The sequence below is a fragment of the Trachypithecus francoisi genome, unplaced genomic scaffold (assembly GCF_009764315.1).
Source record: "Trachypithecus francoisi isolate TF-2019V2 unplaced genomic scaffold, Tfra_2.0 Lachesis_group14, whole genome shotgun sequence".
Lineage (NCBI taxonomy): Eukaryota > Metazoa > Chordata > Mammalia > Primates > Cercopithecidae > Trachypithecus > Trachypithecus francoisi.
The window spans coordinates 43,598,767-43,619,851 of record NW_022681459.1 but is presented as its reverse complement, the minus strand read 5'-3'; the positions used below and the strand labels follow the sequence as shown (position 1 = coordinate 43,619,851).

At 48.8% G+C, this 21,085-nt stretch overlaps 1 protein-coding gene across 4 annotated transcripts in view; it reads right to left on the bottom strand.

The window, feature by feature from the left end:
• The window catches only part of SGSM1 (small G protein signaling modulator 1), a 124,871-nt gene that overhangs the window by 58,746 nt on the left and 45,040 nt on the right, over window positions 1-21,085 (bottom strand). For all 4 annotated transcript variants that reach the window (XR_004442343.1, XM_033233041.1, XM_033233042.1 and 1 more), the window contains 7 exons: window positions 16,052-16,119; window positions 15,686-15,831; window positions 15,436-15,567; window positions 10,297-10,421; window positions 3,350-3,417; window positions 2,316-2,479; window positions 2,000-2,132 (listed from right to left, as the gene is read on the bottom strand). Coding sequence is in view for 3 of the 4 variants with exons in the window: in XM_033233041.1 (XP_033088932.1) it covers window positions 2,000-2,132; window positions 2,316-2,479; window positions 3,350-3,417; window positions 10,297-10,421; window positions 15,436-15,567; window positions 15,686-15,831; window positions 16,052-16,119 (836 nt within the window). In the remaining variant the exon portion in view is untranslated. The remainder of the gene's footprint in view (window positions 1-1,999; window positions 2,133-2,315; window positions 2,480-3,349; window positions 3,418-10,296; window positions 10,422-15,435; window positions 15,568-15,685; window positions 15,832-16,051; window positions 16,120-21,085) is intronic.

The window sequence follows — 21,085 nt, the reverse complement described above, 5'->3', positions numbered from 1 at the left end:
GTAACTACGCTTAATCTCCCACGGAAGTTCTAGGAGTCTGTGCAGAACATGTATGTCAGAGTTTGCCTCACAAAGGGAGAGGGAGCTGGGACATTGATACACTAACTCCTATCAGCCATGAGCTGAGGGCTGCTCCAGGGAGGCACTGGTTCTCTGATGCTTCCAATATGCCCCATCCCTGGCCAGAAGGGACTCTTGTGGTCAGAGAAAATCCTCAGGCAAAGAGATACTGAGACAGAGGGCTGCAGCTGGTAGCTGAACAGCATGCACAGAATGGGAAATGCTGAGGTTGTGGGTGAGCACAGCCAGTGTCTGTTCCACTGGCCTTTATCAAGCCACAGGAGGATGGTATGGAGAATCTCCAAATAAACTAAACACCCAGCACTCTGCCTAGCTCCCAGCGGGAGTGTGCACATTGCCTGTTGGATGAGAAGCTGTGGAGTTTCCTGGGAAGGCAACTACAGGGGATCTAGCCCTCTCTGATAACTGGCTCTCGAGTGGAACTCTTAATCAATGTTGGTCTTCACAGGGGTGGGAAGCCCAAGTTCTCAGGCAACAGGACAGAAGCTGGCTCAGCATCCCAGGGGATTTCACCCTCATACATGGAGCCTTTTCAGTCTTGGGGCCCACAAGAGCCTTGGTGTCTGGTCAGGATTTTGAGTGCCTGGTTCCATGGAGTAGCTGGGAGGCCCTGATCCAGGGCAGGAACAGACATGGTCATGAACACTTCAGGACACTCTGTAGCGCTTAAGGGATTCCAGCCTTGTCCAGGAGGACATCTGCTCTCAAAAGAGCCTCTCACTGCCCAGCACGTGGCTGCTTCAGCAAAGGGAGGCTCAGAGCCATTATCCTCAGATGGGAACATCAGGGCCGCTGCATGTTAAATAAAATGAAGTGAACAGAAAGAGCCTACCACTCAATACTGATTTGTTTAACAGACACCCATACCATGCTTCATAAACGCCAGGCCCTCTTCTAAGTACTTTTCAAATCTTAATTCACTGAATCCTCCCAATAGCCCCGCAATGATGACGCTCTTAGCAGTAAGAACTTCCATTTGCTACGCATCTGTGTCACGAAGGCACCGTGCAACCTGCTTGCCATTCACCATCATCTCATGTGTTTCGCCTCTATTGGTGTCAAGTTTGACTACAACTTACTGAGGGCCTACTGTGTGCAAGGCCTTACTCCATGGGCTCTACAATGAATATTTCATCATCTCATTGACTCTTTATAATAAGGGGAAGTAGAATATTAACAACAACAATATTTGAGTGTTTTGTATATGTGTGAAATGCCTTATCTCATTTTAAAAATATTTTAATTTTCATTTATTTTGAGACAGGCCCTCACTTTGTTGTCCAGGCTGGAGTGCAATGACACAACCACGGCTTATTGCAGCCTCGACCTCCCCAGGCTCAGGTGATCCTCCCACCTCAGTCTCCCAAATAGCTGGGACCACAGATGCACGCCACCACACCTGGCTAATTTTTGTATTTTTTGTAGAGACAGGGTTTCGCCATGTTGCTCAGGCTGGTCTTAAACTCCTGGGCTTGGGCAATCCAAAGTGCTCCCTCCCGAATTTCGGCCTCCCAAAGTGCCAGGATTATGGGTGTGAGCCACCATACCCGGCCGCCTTGCCTCGTTTAATCCCCAGAATGACTTATGTAACTGGTGCTATGAACATGCCCATTTTACAGATGAGGAAACTGAGGCACAGAGGGCTGAGATGACTTGCCCAAGTTCAGCCAGGATTCCAGAACCTATGCCGTTGCCATTACCCCAAGCCACCTCTCCTAACGTCTTCATTAGACAAGTAGAGGGTGGTTATTGTTCTTATTTGGGGGGAAACTGAGGCTACCAAGAAACCAACTTTGTTTCCAGATCCTCCTGTTAGCCCCAGAATCCAGACCTGTCATCTTCTAGTTTCAAACACCTGGAATCATTTTCAGCGTCAGTTAGCAGGTGACTCCCTGGGGCCCGGGACGGAGCAGCTCACCGAATTCCAACTGCACGCCAGGGTAGATGATCCTGAACACATAATCCGTGGCCTCGTCATCGTCTTTGTCTGAAGATGTGGACTCGGCAGAACCCTGAGGGCTTCGCTTGCGCAGTTTAGGAAACACTTTGCCCTGCAAGAACATGTCCCAAAGCAAGATCCTTGGGACACACCTGTCCCCACAACGTGCTTAGGCTGAAGGTATCAGTGGGGAGCGCATGAGGCCACACAGTCACATAAAGGCACACAGGCAAAAACAACCACCCTCTGTGACCAGTCTCCATCCCAGCCTCCCTGGGTCCCCACGATCACTCACCTTACCCCGCTGGGACCACAGGGGCGGGTCCAACTGCCCATGCGGGAGCAGCCCATTCTCCAGGCACGAGAGGAACTGCAGGAGGTGCCCACCCTTGGGGAAGCGGAAGGGCGGCCTCTGGATCCCGTCCTGGCTGACCAATACCACTGTCCCGCCGCTGTCCACTGCCACCACCAGCAGCCAGAGAAGACCCAGTGGGAAGTCACTATGAGGCACGGGGACAGCCCCTTCCTGCAAACACATCCCCCAGGGGTGCCAAGCCAGACCCAGGGATCCTGCTCTGAGGCTCTGGGAAAGGCCTGGGCAAAGGTCAGGAGCAGTTTTTACCTCCCCTGAGTCTCTCTCATCTCACCCACCATCCACCTCTGACGGGACTACAGGACAAAGTCAAGAAGAACCAAGTTGACCTTCCTGACATTAACCACCAAAAGAAAAAGATGCCCCCTAGCACCCTACGCTCCTCAGGAATCCTTTACAAATCTACGTGACCTATTTTTGTATGGAAGCCTTCAACTTCCCCTGTCTCGGGGCAGTAGCTGACTCTGGCTAGCATGTATTGAGCACTTACTGAGTACAAGCACAGCCATGTTAGAGGCACTGTCTTATTCAAATACAATATCCCTAAGAGTCCTATCTGTTATTGCCTATGTAACAAATGATGAAACCAAAGCTCAGAGAGGTTAAGTAACTTCCCCCAAGGTCACACAGCTGGTCGATGGCAGAGTCATCTAAGCATTATCAGTGCTTAGTGTCAGCAACTAATGCCATAGCCATAGGTGGATTTCATGCTGAGCCCTTAACATCCATCATTTCATCTTCATAACTACCCCATGAGAGGGTCCTGTTGTAATTCCCATGTTACAGATGGGGAAACTGAGGCACAGAGAGGCGCGGTCCCTTGCCCAAGGTTGCACAGGTAATATGGGGTGTCCACCATATCACTGTCATACAATGCTAATGCATAGGCAGGGGTGGAGACAGGCAGGGGATCCAAGAGGAACACACAGCCCCCTTCCTGTCCCCACAGTCCCTACCTTGCTGGTGGCAGTGCAGGTAGACAATCTCCTCCAAGCGGATGGTCATGGCATAGTCCCAGTAGACGCTGGAAGTGGAGGGAGGGTCAGGCTTGCAAGACTTCTGCTTACCCCATTGTGCAGAGCGGCTGAGACACCAGCAGACCACACCCAGGAGCTCCTCCACCCTTCCCACTAGGTCCCCAGCATCTGTGTCCCATCCTGCCCAGACTCTATCTCCCGTTTTTCTGGTCTCAGAACCCCAATTTTCCGAGGTTACCATCCTCCCTACCCCCAGTCCATATGGGAGGTGAGGTAGGCCCCACCCACTCTCCACCCTGGGACTCCAGGAATGCCCACCTGACCCAGGCCTGGTCAAACAACCTGTCCCACTGTTCCAGCCACAGTGTTCAGTGCAGGACTGACTCCTGACTCTGGCAGAACCAATGAGACTCAATTATTAGGTTTCCATTTGAATGACTGGGAAAGAGATGCCTCCTTCTGTCTGGAGAGTAGTGGTAAGGGCAGAAGTCTGAAGATGGAAGCGACTATGCCTGAAAATGGCGTCAAAAGACAGGAAGACAGAGCAAAGAGATGGAAAGAGTGCAGGTCCCTGTCATTCAAGTCCCTGGATCCATCCATGCCTGAAGCTACTGCCCCTGGAGTTTTCAGTTCGTGTGGGCCAGTGCTTAAGTCAGCTTGAATCTGGTTTTTTCTAACTGGCGTCTAGGAGTCTTGACTAAAACACATCCTAACTCCAGTCCACTATGTATCCATGTGCAGAAGTTAGAATGCCACTCAGTAGCTTCACAGGTCCCCAGCAGTGTGACTTGAGGGTTGCTCTGAGCCTCAGTTTCCTCATCTATAAAATGGGGACTAGAATAACACCCATCCCATTGTGTTGCTGTGAGGATTAAATAGAATCACGTATTTGAAGGGCTCAGCACAGAGATGATACATTAACAAGTGCATACCTGGGAAGTTGTCCCTATGATTATGTATTTAAGTGTTTCCATGTCCAGCTCAAAACCTTGCTGCTGTCCTGAAACAAATAGCTTTTCTCATCAGAACACACTGGGAGGTGGAGGTCACAGGAACTTGGGTTTTGTGGTGGCCATGGAAATGCACCACTCAGATCTCCTTCAGAAGACCTTGCTGAGGGGAGCAGAGCGGATTAACTTCAGAAGGCACCCCCTGGATCTATCACCACATCTGCATCGAAGCCATGCTTCCCTTAGGCTGCTCCCAGCCAGGACCTAGCATGCCGGAGTACTAGTGCCACTCATTCCTGCGAGACAAGGAACTCCTCCAACAGTCAACAGTCCACTGGAGACTTCCAACTGACCTGGCCAAACGTTCTTAGAGCCGTGCTGTGTCTCAGACTCCTTCTGCCTGACCTTCCTTCCTTCTTCCTCTTCTTCCCTGCATGGCGGTCTGAAGGCTCTCCCTGTCTGCTCCTGCCCCTCCCTTAACCTGCACAGGTGTGTCCCCAATAAATCTCTGCTGGTCCAATACTGTCTTGGTGCCTGCTTCTTGGAGGACCCAAACTAACACAGGCTTCAAAGTCAGCAGCGTTCAAATCCCACTTCCACCAGAGACTTTAGCCAGTTCCTACCTCCGTTTCTGGCCCTCAGTTTCCCCAGCTGTGAAATGAAAAAAGTGGAATAGGCTCAGAAAAACCCTCAAGTCACACTGCTGGGGACCTTTTCTCTTTGAAAGCCCTTCTTGCCCTGGCCTGTACCAGAATCAGCCTCACCAGAGTTCACGGAAGTAAATGTCCTTCGAAGACTGGAGGACACAAGGGTAGCAGCCTCTGTTGAGCCCCTCCCATACCCAGTCTAGTCAGGGTGTCCTTCCTGGGCTCCCACAGCCCTGTGTGTCCATCATGCTGGGTTGCAACCACCTGTCCTCTCCTCTGATTCCCCAAAGGGTGCTGAACACCTGCAGAAGGGCTCTGTTTTGTTTGCTTCTCTGTGATGCTCAGAGAATGTGCACAGTGCATAGTGAATGCTGAGCACTGGAAATGCCCAGTGAACAAAGCCACCACCAGCCATCAGCAAGGAGGAGCTCTGTGGCCATAGTCTCTTTGGATCCATGAAAATGACACCAACAGCCCCCATGACTGAGAGCCCTGTCCAGGTGCCAGGCTCCCAGCTAAGGGTTTTCCATGCACTTCTGTTACATAAATTCTCCCTATATGCTCATTCAGAGGTTCCCTTACTACATTCCCATCTTACAGATAAATAATCTGAGGCTCAAAGAAGTGGAGCTGATTGTCCCAGGCCGCATAGCTAGGAAGGAGCAAGGGCTGTTTCTGGTTTTTGCATGTTTTAGCAGCTTTACTGAGGTATAATTCACACACCATAGAATTTACTCACTGTAAGTGTACAGTTTGATGAGTAAATATACAGATTTGGGCAACCATCATCACAAGCCAGTTTTAGAACATTTTTACCACCCCCAAAAGGTTCCTGTTGCCTGTTTGTGGTCAATCTTCCTTCCTGCCCACAGCCCTAGGCAACCAACAGTCTGCTTTCTGACTCCACAGATGTGCCTTTTTCTGGACATTCCATCTAAATGGAATCCTACAACATGTGCCTTTCATGGCTGGCTTCTTTCATGTGATATAAGGCTTTTGAGGTTTGTCCATGTTGTAATGTCCACTGGTGATTTATCCCTTTTTATAGACAAGTAATATCCTGTTGCATGGATGGACCACAGATGTCTACATCCATTCTTCAGTTGATGGGCATCTGGCTTGCTTTCAGTCTGGGGTTATTATGAATAATGCTGTTATAAGCATTTGTGTGTAAGTTTTTGTGTGGGTCTAAGTTTTCATTTCTCTTGGGTAGATCCCTATGAGCGGAATTGCTGGGTCACATGATAAGGGGATGTTACAAGAAACTGCCAAACTGGTCTGCAAATTGGTCGTCCTACCAGCAGCACAGGAAGGTTCCATTGCTGCTCCACACAGTAGGGCTGAGATTGGAGGCAAGTCCAGCCTGACTCCAGAACCCCAATATCCAGCTTTTTGGTGACATTTTCTCTGTAACACTGGGATACCCAGCTAGTGAGTGAGGATCGTGGCTGTGCAGGAGTGAGGTTGACTGTGAAAAGAAAAAAGCTCCGGCTAGGCACGGTGGCTCACGCCTGTAATCCCAACACTTTGGGAGGCCAAGGTGGATGGATCACCTGAGGTCAGGGGTTCGAGACCAGCTTGACCAACATGGAGAAACCCTGTCTCTACTAAAAATACAAAATTAGCCAGGCGTGGTGGCACATGCCTGTAATCCCAGTTACTCGGGAGGCTGAGGCAGGAGAATTGCTTGAACCTGGGAGGCAGAGGTTGCAGTGAGCTGAGATCATGCCATTGCACTCCAGCCTGGGCCACAAGAGCAAAACTCCGTCTCAAAAAAAAAAAGAGGCTCCTGCATAAGCTCAGACAAAAACCACCCCACTTCATTGCTTCTTGGTCCCCCAAGGGATGCTGGAGCTCCTGGGGCAAACCCCTTCCCCATACACCAACCTTCATATTTCTGACTCCTGCCATTTATTTTCCATTGAGCCTCAGGTTCTGGCGAGAATAACAAGGACAGACAGGAGTTCACAGCCCAGGGCTAGAGACACCCCAGCTCCTAGGCAGTGACCTTAGAAGTTCTGATTCAGCCAGAACTCAGTATCAAGTGCCTACGAGCTCCCTGTTCACCAACAGGGAAAGATGATGCAGAAACACGGGTCCCCGATGATCTGCGCTGGGGTGGGGCTTGGCAATCATCGGAGCCAATACTTTTCCCAAAACACTAGCATCAGGTTTCTGGCCCACACAACCCTGGGCTCAAGTCTAAGCAACAAACAGGGTCCTCATGCAGTTAAAGCTTTGATGTTGGGTGCAAGATGCTTCAAGGTTTGAGAAGCCCCTGAAGATCCTCTGGGAATGCCTTCAGTTCTAAGGAGACTGTCTCATCCTACTTCTCCACTTGATAAAAAGGGAACCCTGAGGCTCACTGAGGTGAAGTGAGGTACCCCAGGTCATCCAGCAAGGTGAGAGTGGAGCAAAGGCTTGGTACCATAGCATATGTCCATCCATCTCCTTGCCCATTCATTGACTTCCAGTAGAATGTAAGCTCTGAGAAGGTAAAGATTTTCCCCTCCTTTTCTACAACTGCTGTCTCCCTTGCATCAAGTACAGTGGCTGGCACAGAGTAGGTGCTCAGTAAACATCCAGTGAATGAATCCAGGTCCCCTGACTTCCCTGGTTCATTTCACAAGGCTGATGTGAGCACCTACTATGTGCTACAAGCTGTGGTAGGTGCTTGGGATAATATGCGAACAAGACAGGACTCTTGCCTTTAAGGCACTGAACTCTTGAGGGCAAGATGGTAGGTATACAGGCACAGATCAGCTGTGTAGTCACACAGTCTTCTAAATGCTACAAAGGAGATTCAGGGCTTGTGTGATCTCGACTCAGCGGGAAAAAAGAAAGTTTTAGACCAAGGTTTAAGATAAAGAGGCTAAGACGAGGTTCCGAGCCCAGAGCACCCTGGGACCCCTCCTCTATTCTTCCTTGATGGTCTTCTGATTAGAAACTCTAGAGTCTGGGAGGCCGAGGTGGGAGGCTTGCTTGAAGCCAGAAGTTCAAGACCAGCCTGGGCGACAAAATGAGACACCATCTCTATATACAATAAAATAGAAATTAAAAAAATAAATTAAAATAACCTTGTGATGTGGCCGAGACGGGCAGATCACTTAAGATAAGATTGAGACCAGCCTGGCCAACATGATGAAAACCCGTCTCTACTGAAAATACAAAAATTAGCTGGGTGTGGTGGCAAGTCCCTGTAATCCCAGCTACTCGGGAGGCTGAGGTGGGAGAATCGCTTGAACCCAGGAGGCGGAGGTTGCAGTGAGCCAAGATCGTATCACTGCATTCCAGCCTGGGCAACAGAGTGAGACAGTGTCTCAAAAAAACGAATAAATAAATAAGATAAAATATGAATAAATAAAATTAAAGTGTTTAAAAAGAGAGAGTGAGAGACTGCAGGGTCTGGCTGGAGCTGAATTATTGTGCCTAGCACAGGACCAATTGTCCTATCCACTGACCAGCTCTGAGGACAGATGGTGACTCCTACGCAATAAACGACCAGCTTAGAAAACATCCTTTTTTTTTTTTTGAGACGGAGTCTCGCTTTGTCATCCAGGCTGGAGTGCAGTGGCACGATCTCGGCTCATTGCAACCTCTGCCTCCCAGGTTCAAGCAATTTTCTGCCTCAGTCCCCCAAGTAACTGGGATTACAGGTGCCTGCCACCATGCCCAGCTAAGTTTTGTATTTTTAGTAGATACAGGGTTTCACGCTGTTGGCCAGGGTGGTCTTGAACTCCTGACCTCATGATATATCCACCTCAGCCTCCCAAAATGCTGGGATTACAGACATGAGCCACCACGTCCAGCCTAGAGAACATTTTTCATCAGTACAAGGCCTGATGTTTCTTGAAGAGTCCTTATTTTTTGAGATATACATTAAAATATTTCAGATTAAATCATATCATGTCTGCATGTTGCTTCAGAATTATATATATATATATATTATTTATTTATTTATTTATTTTGAGATGGAGTCTTGCTCTGTCGCCCAGGCTGGAGTGCAGTGGTATGATCTCGGCTCACTGCAAGCTCCGCCTCCTAGGTTTATGACATTCTCCTGCCTCAGCCTGTGGAGTAGCTAGGACTACAGGCGTCTGTCACCACACCTGGCTAATTTTTTGTATTTTTGGTAGAGACAGGGTTTCACTGTGTTAGCCAGGATGGTCTTGATCTCCTGACCTCGTGATCCATCCGCCTCCACCTCCCAAAGTGCTGAGTTTACAGGTGTGAGCCACCATGCCAGGCGCATATATATATATTTTCAGACAGAGTCTCGCTCTGTTGCACAGACTGGAGTGTAATGATGCGATCTCAGCTCACTGCAACCTCTGCCTCCTGGTTTCAAACAATTCTCCTGCTTCACCCTCCTCTGAGTAGCTGGGATTACAGGCATGCGCCACCATGCCCAGCTAATTTTTGTATTTTTAGTAGAGATGGGGTTTCACCATGTTGGCCAGGCTGGTCTTGAACTCCTGACCTCATGATCTACCTGCCTCAGCCTCCCGAAGTGTTGGGATTACAGGTGTGAGCCACCGCACCTGGCCCAGAATAATATTATTCTGGAAGGAGGAAATGGGCTCATGGCCATGAGGGCAGGGTGATGGGTACCTGAGTTCTGTCTATCTTTAGATTAAAAATTCTTAATTGTAAAATATTTTTTTAGGAAAGCAATAAAATGTAACATAAAAATAAGATTCAACTGGACTTGGAGCAGGAAAAACCACTGCTTCTCCTCCCCACCAGCAGCCAAGCCTCCTCAAGCTGAAATATTTGAACCAGCCACACCTCTGCACCATGGCTTTATTTGTTCCTCCTAAAGTCTTCCCTAATTGGGCTGAAATCCAGGCACTGCAGCAGGAAATCCCCTGTCCCTGCATTCCTTTCAAGTGTGACTTGAAAGCCTTTGCTGGGTCTTATAAATCACAGGATTTCATGGCAGATGTAGCCCTGGACCAGATGCCTACTAATACCTCCTGCCTTCCCTTTTTATTGAATGATCGAGAAGAAGGACAGAGACTGAAGAATATTTGCCATTTGTAGGCTTAGATCTCTGTAAAGATTTCTCCCTCTGGATGGTTTTGTCCAGGGCATTGCCAACTCCCATGCCCTAAGACTCTTCCAGTTGGTTTCCAGATCCTCTCGAGCCTTTGAGTTTCCCAGGAGGCCACAGCTGCAGGGAGGCTGAGTCAAGTGACCCTAACAAGAAGGCAGAAGAGTGGGCAGAAGCAGGGGCTGGATACAAGCCTCCCCTCTCCCGGGGAGGAACTTCCTTGTGCCAAGGGGAGTGGAAGGACCCAAGGGACACACAGCAGACGCAGTGCCCTACCTCTTCTCATAGTCCAGGTCCCCCACAGACCCGTTCATCAGCTGGTTGGGGGTCCACTTCAAGGTCATGACGTCAGCCGTCTGGTGCAGGGACAGGTACCCTGGCACAGCCTCCATGTCGTCCCTCTGCAGAGAGAGGAGGACTCAGGTCTGGCCATGGTGCTGGAGTCACTGTGGACATAGGCCCTGGCCCATTTGACTCAAGAACACATAATTGGAACTAAGAGGTTGGGTTAATCCCTTCAAGGCCCTGGCCACGTGGAAGACTCTAAAGCCTCCTTCCAGGTGGCCTTGCTAAGTAAAGCCATTTGCAGCCAACCTCCCAGGATGGGTTCTACATCATCCAGCTGTAAAAGCCTCCCACTCCCATCACTTTCACACTCTGACTTCCTTCTGATCTCGAGGGTCCCTGACCCCAGGTTCCTTCAGAGCCAGGAAGGAGGCCCTGCCCCACTGAAAATCATGCTTTTCAAAACAGAAGGCATTTATCTTGGCCAGGCTTAAGGGAGAAACAGATGGCAGCTGGGCTCTAGGGCCCTTCCCAGAGACAATACTCAGAAACCTCCTCCCAAAGACCCCCGCTACACTCCCGCCCAGTAGCCGGTCCCTTTTCTCCCCTAGATTTACCTACAGGAATTCTCACCAGCTTTGTTTTATCCCAGGTGGGTGTGTGGGGAGGGCGATGTCACCATCCCCCCACCAAATTCACCCCAACATTTACTGAGCACCAAATGTGTCCTGAGCACGGCTCAGCCTTCACACACACAGTCTTGATTTAACCCACGCACTTACAACCCCAAGGGAGGAGCCATGCAGTATTTCATCAATCCAAAGACACACATCTTGATTGTTCACGTTTTCATGTACCTGAAATGGGGGTGGGTCTTCTAATCACAACTGTGACGTGGCTGTCCTGCCTGACTGAACAGCCGTTCAAAGCGTCGTCATTTCAATTAAGTTTTGGACACGGTTGTTATTGCACATGTGGAATGTAGGTGCTATTTTAAATGTCTTCAAAAAGATTTGACCGCGATTCATCTTTGAATGGAAAACCTACTGTGCACATGCGAATGCTAGGAATGGAGCAGTAGAGTGCCTGCGTGATGCTGGCAAGGCAGGCACGTATTCATCCCTGCAGGGAAGCCCACAAGTCCAGATTGTCTTTCTTCTTCTTCTTTTTTTTTTTTTTTTGAGATGGAGTCTTGCTCTGTTGCCAAGACTGGAGGGCAGTGGTGCGATTTCGGCTCACTGCAACGTCTGCTTCCCAGGTTCAAGTGATTCTTTTGCCTCAACCTCCCAAGTAGCTGGGATTACAGGCACCTGCCACCACGCCCGGCCAATTTTTGTATTTTTTTTTTTTTTAGTAGAGATGGGGTTTCACCATGTTGGCCAGGCTGGTCTCAATCTCCTGATCTCAGGTGATCCACCTGCCTTGACCTCCCAAAGTCCTAGGATTACAGGCATGAGCCACTGCGCCCAGCCAAGATTTTCTTGTAAAGCAACAACCAAACACTTTACAGGACTTAAGAACCATCACAGCCTGGGTGCAGTGGCTCACGCCTGCAATCGCAGAGGTTTGGGAGACTGAGGTGGGACAATTACCTGAGCCCAGGAGTTTTACATTAGCCTGGACAATGTAGCAAGACCCCATCTCTACAAAAAAAACTTAAAAATTAGCCAGGCATGGTGGTACACACCTGTAGTCCCAGCTGCTCAGGAGGCTGAGGTGGGAGGCTTGCTTGAGCCCAGGAGTTTGAGGCTGCAGTGAGCCATGATCACACCACTGTACTCCAGCCTGGGTGACAGTGAGACCTTGTCTCAAAAAAAAACAAAAAACAAAAAAGTCAAAAAACAAAAAACATCCCCGAGATGAGAGTGGACATTCTTGCAAGAAATGCTGCACTTCCTGTGCTCCTGGATCAGGGACCACCAAACTTTTTGTGTAAAGGGACAAATAGGAAATATTTTTTGGATTTGTAAGCTATACAAGCTCAGCTGCAACCACTCAACTCTGCCAGCAAGGCCTGAAAGCAGTCATAGGCTGTAGCTGTATCCCAATAAAACTTTATTTGCAAAAACAAGTAGAGGCACAGATGATTGTTAACTCCTCCTCTTGATGGAACAGAAAACAATGTGTGGAAAAATGAGGGCACTGATGACTAAGTCGAAAAGTGATACAGAGGATGGAACTCTGAACTGGAAGAAGTTTGAAGAATATCTTAATTAATGTATTTCAATGGCATTTTCCCTGTGTGTTACTTATAAAAGTGATATAGATTAAAAAACAAAACTACATCCATGTAAGTTTCAAAGACCTCTTTCAAAAAGCATAAGCTAAATTTTTTTTTTTTTTTTTTTTTTTTTTTTTTTTTTTTTTTTTTGAGGTGGAGTCTCGCTCTGTCGCCCGGACTGGAGTGCAGTGGCCAGATCTCAGCTCACTGCAAGCTCCGCCTCCCGGGTTTTACACCATTCTCCTGCCTCAGCCTCCCGAGTAGCTGGGACTACAGGCGCCCGCCACCTCGCCCGGCTAGTTTTTGTATTTTTAGTAGAGACGGGGTTTCACCGTGTTAGCCAGGATGGTCTCGATCTCCTGACCTCGTGATCCGCCCGTCTCGGCCTCCCAAAGTGCTGGGATTACAGGCTTGAGCCACCGCGCCCGGCCGCTAAATTTTTTAAGTAGCAAAACAAAACAAAACAAAACAAAAACACTGTATATAATAATCTAAGTAGCTTTTTTTTTTTTTTGAGACAGAGTCTCGCTCTGTTTCCCAGTCTGGAGTGCAATGGTGCAATCTCAGCTCACTGCAACCTCCACCTCCTGGGTTCAAGCTGTTTGGATGAACGGAGGCAAGATGGTGCACTTTCGGGTTCTTCATCCCCCCAACTTTTCCTGTGCGCGCGAAAATGCAGCCGGCGACCCGGGAAGGTGCAGACCAACTAGGCATGCGCCAGGTGATGTCAATCCGAAGAGACCAAGATTTACCTGGTCGCACCTGCGGAACACCCCCTGACACGCCCGTGCCCCGCCTATTGCCCTCCCACTCCTAGAAAAGCCGCTCCGGAGGGACGCCACGCGCAGCCTTCCTCAGTCCTCCACTCCTGTCGGATGTTGGGACTGTGGGAACTCCGTCCGAGAGCCCCACCGGGGCACTCTGTCGGCCTTCTTTGCCGGAGGCCGACAGACCTCTTCCCCACACCTTAGGTGACCAAAATAAACTTGCAGTTTTGCTCCTACACTTGCCTACTCGCTGGTTCTTTTGTGCCCACTCTGGTGGTCTTAGAAAAACAAATCACAAGCAATTCTGCCTCAGTCTCCCAAGTAGCTGGGACTACAGGCACGTGCCACCATACCCAGCTATTCTTTTCTGTTTTTAGTAGAGACAGGGTTTCACCACATTGGCCAGGCTGGTCTTGGACTCCTGAACTTGTGATCCTCCTGCCTCAGCCTTCCAAAGTGCTGGGATTACTGGTATGAGCCACCACACTCAGCCCTCTAAATAGCATTTTAAATTTGTTTAGATTATGTTAAGAAACGGTGTATCTTAGGCTGGGCCCAGTGACTCACGCCTGTAATCCCAGCACTTTGGGAGGTGGAGGTGGGCGGATCACGAGGTCAGGAGATGGATACCATCCCGGCTAACACGGTGAAACCCCGTCTCTACTAAAAATATAACAAATTAGCCGGGCGTGGTGGCGGGTGCCTGTAGTCCCAGTTATGTGGGAGGCTGAGGCAGGAGAAAGGCGTGAACTCGGGAGGTGGAGCTTGCAGTCAGCCGAGATCGTGCCACTACACTCCAGCCTGGGCGACAGAGTGAGACTCTGTCTGAAAACAAACAAAAAGAAAACGGTGTATCTTAAATTAGTGGCTTCTTAGATTTGCAGCAATCGGATTTTATACCCATTGTGATGCAGATATGGAGGCTCAGAGGGAAAAGTGACTTGCTCAAGGTCACTCAGTGATTAAAACTGACTACAGAGAATGGAGTGGCTGATGGTTTTCCCTTTGCTTCCTCCTGCTGAGAGCCCAAACACCACAATGACCATGCAACCAAATGGCCCTAGGGAGGATACAGCCAAAGGGGACACTGCATGAAGGCAGGAACTATATATGCCTCACCTACCACCCATCCCTGCAGCCTAGCCTTGTGATGGGGCAGAGAAGGTGACTGAGTGATGGCACTGACTCTGACACCAGCTGGCCTGAATTCACATAATAACTGTCTGCACCTTACTTCACCTGTATAGCCCTCAGTATTACCATCTGATAATACTGAGGCCTGAAATAATGGTACATGCCTCAAAGGGTCGTTGGGAGGTTTAAGAGTTAATACAGTTGAAAACATTTTGCACAGTGCCTGACACATAGGGAAGCATCAAGAAATATTGGTCATGAGAATGAAGATCTTGACACCATATGCACCTAGCACATAGCAGGTCCATGGAAATGTTTGCTGAATCAATGAGTGAGAACAAGAGTGAACAGATGGATAGAAGCCTGAGTATGCAGGTGAGTGAAGAGATGGACGGGAAAATAAATGGACAAATGGATGAATGGATGTAAAGATGGGTGGATAAATGAATGTAAAGATGGGTGGATTGGCCGGGCGTGGTGGCTCATGCCTGTAATCCCAGCACTTTGGGAGGCCGAGGCGGGTGGATCACGAGGTCAGGAGATCGAGACCATCCTGGCTAACATGGTGAAACCCCGTCTCCACTAAATATACAAAAAATTAGCTGGGCGAGGTGGCAGGCGCCTGTAGTCCCAGCTACTCGGGAGGCTGAGGCAGGAAAATGGCGTGAACTTGGGAGGCAGAGCTTGCAGTGAGCTGAGATCGTGCCACTGCACTCCAGACTGGGTGACAGAGCGAGACTCTATCTCAAAAATAAAAAAGATGGGTGTATGGATGGATGTGACAATGGGTGGATGGATGGATATAACAATGGGTGGATGGATGGATGTAAGGATGGGGGGATGTACATATAGACTGATGCATGAATGAATGTTGGGCGGATGGATATGTGCATGGGTGAGTGGATAAATGGATGAATGGATTGGCAACCTGGAGCCAGAGAGGCCTCTTCCTCCATAACCTGGAGTGAGACCCTCAGTGCAAGATCTGGGCCCAAGATAACCTCTCACCGGCTGAACCAGAACGTTGTTTTTGCCATAGAGCAGGGTGGCACGGGAGTTCTGATGCAGGGACTCCACATAATCGCGGGCAGAGAGGGATGGCCGGTCGTCCATGCTGCCACTGGAATGCCTCTTCTGGATCTGGTAGAGCATGAAGGGAGACAGAGGGATGAGGCCTGAGGTGACCTTGAGGGCTCCTACCCTGTTTCCTACCCCCATGCAAGGTCCCTCCCACAGCCCCACTGTCCACCCCACTCACACAGAGCGCAGGACGCTTGGTGGGCGAGTCCTGCCGCACATGGGAGCTGTGGATGCGGTGCCTCTGGACAAGTTCGTCAGCCGAGGGATCGGTCCAGAAGTGATCTGCAGTCTTCATCTTGGTGTACTCTAGGGCACAGGGCCCCACTGAGGGGCATGTGGGAGCTGGGAACCCACTGCCCCGGAAAGTCCTCCCGCTCATCTACCACCTCACTACCCTCTCTTCCAGCCTGCCAGGACAGCGTGCATTTTGATGGGCGAGGCTGGACAGGGGTGAGAGAGTCCCAGAGGAGTTGCCCCTGAGACTCAAGACCAGGGGTCTAGATGAAGCTCAGCTCCACCTAGAAGTGGTCACAGGACCACTTACCCAACAAAGACGCAAGGATGGGGCCGTCCACAGGGTCCATCAGGAGAGCTTCCTTCTCATAGTATTTACTAGCAAGAGGAGAGAATATGCAGGTTTGGATGGAGACCAGCAGAGGACGCACTATCCGCAGACGAGAGTTCAATCCCCAGTGTCACTCGGTTACCACCCAAAGCCTCAGCTGCCCCATCTGTAAAATGGGGATAATAATAATGTAGCTCATAGGGCTGACAGAAGGACTCTTTTTTTTTGTTGTTTTTAAAGATAAGGTCCTTCTCTGTCACCCAGGCTGGAATGCAGTGGCACAATCAAAGTGCACTGTAACCTCAAACTCCTGGGCTCAAGCGATCCTTCCACTTCAGCCTCCCGATTAGCTGGGGCTAGAGGCATGTGCCACCAGACCTGGCTAATTTTTTAATTTTTTGTAGAGACAGGGTCTTATTATGTTGCCCAGGCTGGTCTTGAATTCCTGGCCTCAAGTGATCCCACCACCTTGGCCTCCAAAGCACTGAGATTACAGGCATAAGCCACTATGCCCAGCCTATTGGAAGGACTTTCAAGAGAAACAAAAAATTAAAAGCATTTAGCGGAGTGCTCAGCATGTACCTCCTTAACACATAGTCATGACAGAGCCTTTATAACAGTAACAGAAATAATAATTAACAGGTTGCGGAGGCCTGGTTGAGTCTTATCTGCCTCTACCACATCTTCCATTTGAGACAGGAAGTGACTTAGAGGCTCAGATGATGTCTGCCCTTCTATTACTGGGGCAACCAAATGCTGCTTTAGCAGCAGTGGGTACTGAAAGGCTGTATAACAAGCTTTCCTGCCTTGATAACTAATATTGAGAGCACTGGCCTGAGATGCTCAAAAATGCCCCCTGGGATTTGGCTGTGACGAATAACAAGTGATGCCGTCTGATATGCTTTGGCCGTGTCCCCACCCAAATCCCAAATTGAATTGTATCTCCCAGACTTCCCACATATTGTAGGAGCGACCCAGAGGAAGGTAATTGAATCATGGGGGCCGGTCTTTCCCATGCTATTCTTGTGATCGTGAATAAGTCTCACGAGATCTGATGGGTTTATTAGAGGTTTCTGCTTTTGCTTCTTCCTCATTTTTCTCTTGCCGCCACCATGTAGGAAGTGCCTTTTGCCTCCTGCCATGATTCTGAGGCCTCCCCAGCCATGTGAAACTTTAAATCCAATTAAACCTCTTTTTGTTCCCAGTTTCAGGCATAGCTTTATCAGCAGCATCAAAATGAACTAATACACCATCAATACAATGTTTGTGTTGAATGTTTCCACAACTGAGTTATTGGGTAGCGGTTCTAATTCCTTGAAAAATCATACAGTCTAGAAACAAACAATTTCAGGATTGGAAAGGACCCTGTTCTGACCTCCCAAGGGATCTCAGGCCCAGAGAGGGTGTTGTGGGAAGTCAGGGACCCCAAACGGAGGGACCGGCTGAAGCCACGGCAGAAGAACATACATTGTGAAGATTTCATGGACATTTATTAGTTCCCCAAATTAATACTTTTATAATTTCTTTTTTTTTTAAATTTTTTTTTTGAGGCGGAGTCTCGCTCTGTGGCCCAGACTGGAGTGCAGCGGCCGGATCTCAGCTTACTGCAAGCTCCGCCTCCCGGGTTCACGCCATTCTCCTGCCTCAGCCTCCCCAGTAGCTGGGACTACAGGCGCCCGCCACCTCGCCCGGCTAGTTTTTTTTATTTTTAGTAGAGACGGGGTTTCACCATGTTAGCCAGGATGGTCTCGATCTCCTGACCTCGTGATCCGCCCGTCTCGGCCTCCCAAAGTGCTGGGATTACAGGCTTGAGCCACCGCGCCCGGCCACTTTTATAATTTCTTACACCTGTCTTTATTGTCATCTCTGAACATAAATTGTGAAGATTTCATGGACAATTATCACTTCCCCAATCAATACCCTTGTGATTTCCTATGCCTGTCTTTACTTTAATCTCTTAATCCTGTCATCTTCTTTGTAACCTGAGGAGGAAGAATGTCACCTCAGGACCCTGTGATTGTATCAACTGCACAAACTGTTTGTAGAGCACGTGTGTTTGAACAATATGAAATCTGGGCATCTTAAAAAAAGAACAGGGTAACAGTGATGTTCAGGGAACGAGAGAGGCAACTTTGAACTGGCCGCCGGTGAGCCGGATGGAACAGAGCTGTATTTCTCCTCTTTCATAAGCAAATAGGAGAAATATCGCTGAATTCTTTTTCTCAGCAAGGAACAGCTCTGAGAAAGAGAATGCGCCCTGAAGGTAGGCTTATAGACGGCCCCTTTCTTTTTTTTTTGTTGAGACGGAGTCTCGCTCTGTCGCCCAGGCTGGAGTGCAGTGGCCGGATCTCAGCTCACTGCAAGCTCCGCCTCCTGGGTTCCCGCCATTCTCTCGCCTCAGCCTCCCAAGTAGCTGGGACTACAGGCGCCCGCCATCTCGCCCGGCTAATTTTTTGTATTTTTTTAGTAGAGACGGGGTTTCACCGTGTTAGCCAGGATGGTCTCGATCTCCTGACCTGGTGATCCGCCCGTCTCGGCCTCCCAAAGTGCTGGGATTACAGGCTTGAGCCACCGCGCCCGGCCTAGACGGCCCCTTTCAAGGCGTCCCATCTTTGATGGTTGAAGCCGAAGGGATGAAATAAGCCCTGGTCTCCTGTAGCGCTCTCAGGCTTATTAGGTGGAGGAAAATTCCCGCCTAATAAATTTTGGTCAGACGGGTCGTCTGCTCTCAAACCCTGTTTCCTGATAAGATGTTATCAACGACATTGCCTGCCGAAACTTCATTAGCAATTTTAATTTCACCTCATCCGAGGGTCCTGTGATCTCGCCCTGCCTCCATTTGCTTTGTGATATTTTATTGCTTTGTAAAGTATGTGATCTCTGTGACCCACACCCTATTCGTGCACTTCCTCCCCTTTTGAAAATCGCTAATAGAAACTTGCTGCTTTTACAGCTCAGGGAACATCACGGATCCTGCCGACATGTGATGTCTCCCCCAGACACCCAGCTTTAAATTTCTCTCTCTTGTGCTCTTTCCCTTTATTTCTCAACCCAGCCGAGACACTTAGGAAATAGAAAAGAACCCACGTTAAACATCGGGAGTGGGTTCTCCCAATAGAGGGTAAGTGATTTAGTTGCTGGAGGCCACACGGCAGGCAGATACAGGCTTGGGCTGAGCCCACCTGCCTCAACTCTTGCCAGCATACAGCAGAAAGTACAGGACATGGGATCTGGAGTGACACAGAGTGGGTGGGAGCTCAGCTATACCACTCCCTGTCTTGCTTTGTGTCGCTGGGCAAGTGAGACCCCTCTCTGAGCTTTGGTCCTCAGCTGTAAAATGGGAGGAAGTAGAGAACTCAAATGCCTGGGCTGTTGGAAGGATTCAATGACAACTTGCTTATACAGCACAGCACAGAGCCCAACATCAGGAAATTCTCACGAAATGGTGGCAACATCATTGTAATCTTACCCTCTAAGAGTCTTCCATCAACTGGAATATTGTATGAGCCAGAATTGACATGCTCTGGACTTATTCAATATCAAGGTTGTGCATTTTGGCATCAAATCTGAAGATAACACATCAAGAAACTTTTCATTTTGCCACCACTCAGTTTCTAAAAATCAGCAGAATTATATGATCAAAACCCTTGAACATGCTGCCTCAAAAACGAGTAGGTAGGGGTCTCAAAATAAATAAAAAGGCCGGGCGCGGTGGCTCAAACCTGTAATCCCAGCACTTTGGGAGGCCGAGAAGGGTGGATCACGAGGTCAGGAGATCGAGACCATCCTGGCTAACACGGTGAAACCCCGTCTCCACTAAAAAAATAGAAAAAACTAGCCGGGCGAGGTGGCGGGCACCTGTAGTCCCAGCTACTCGGGAGGCTGAGGCAGGAGAATGGCGTAAACCTGGGAGGCGGAGCTTGCAGTAAGCTGAGATCCGGCCACTGCACTCCAGCCTGGGCGGCAGAGCCAGACTCCGTCTCAAAAAAATAAATAAAAATAAAAATAAAAATAAATAAATAAATAAATAAATTAAAAATAACCAGGCACAGTGGCTCATGCCTGTAATCCCAGCACTTTGGGACGCCAAGGTGGGAGGATCACCTGAGGCCAGGAGTTTTGAGACCAGTCTGCCCAATATGGTGAAACCCTGTCTCGACTAAAAATACTAAATTAGTCAGGAGTGGTGGTGCATGCCTGTAAAACCAGCTACTTGGTAGGCTGAGGCATGAGAATCACTTGACCATGGGAGACTGAGGTTGCAGTGAGTCAAGACTGCACCATTGTACTCCAACCTTGGCAACAGAGTCAGACTCCATCTCAAAAAATAAAAATAAATTTAAAAATTAGCAGGTAGCGTTGGAACCGAGGTGTGACTGTAAAAAGTAGCTGAAGGGGGCGGGCGTGGTGGCTCAAGCCTGTAATCTTAGCACTTTGGGAGGCTGAGGCGGGCGGATCATGAGGTCAGGAGATCAAGACCATCCTGACTAATATGCTTAAACTCCATCTCTACTAAAAACACACACACAAAAAAAATAGCCGGGCGTGGTGGTGGGCACCTGTAGTCCCAGCTACTCGGGAGGCTGAGGCAGGAAAATGGCAGGAACCCAGGAGGCAGAGCTTGCAGTGAGCCGAGATCACGTCACTGCACTCCAGCCTGAGCTACAGAGCAAGACTCCATCTTAAAAAAAAAAAAAAAAAAAAAAGAAGCTGAAGGGAGTTTCTTTGGGGTGATGAGGTTTATTTTGGAATAATTCTGTATCCTGATGGTGGTGTGGGTTATGTGAAACTATACATGTGTTAAAGTGTCATAGAACTGTATAAAAAAATTGAGTACGTATAAAAATTGATGAAATCCAAAAAAGTTTTGTGGTTAGTTAATAGTATTGTATCAATGTCAATTTCCTGGTTTTGATCATGGCACTATGGGTATGTAAAACGTTATCATTGAGGTTAGACAATTAGTACTCTCTGTACTAATTTTGTAACTTCTATGTAAATCTAAATTAAAAA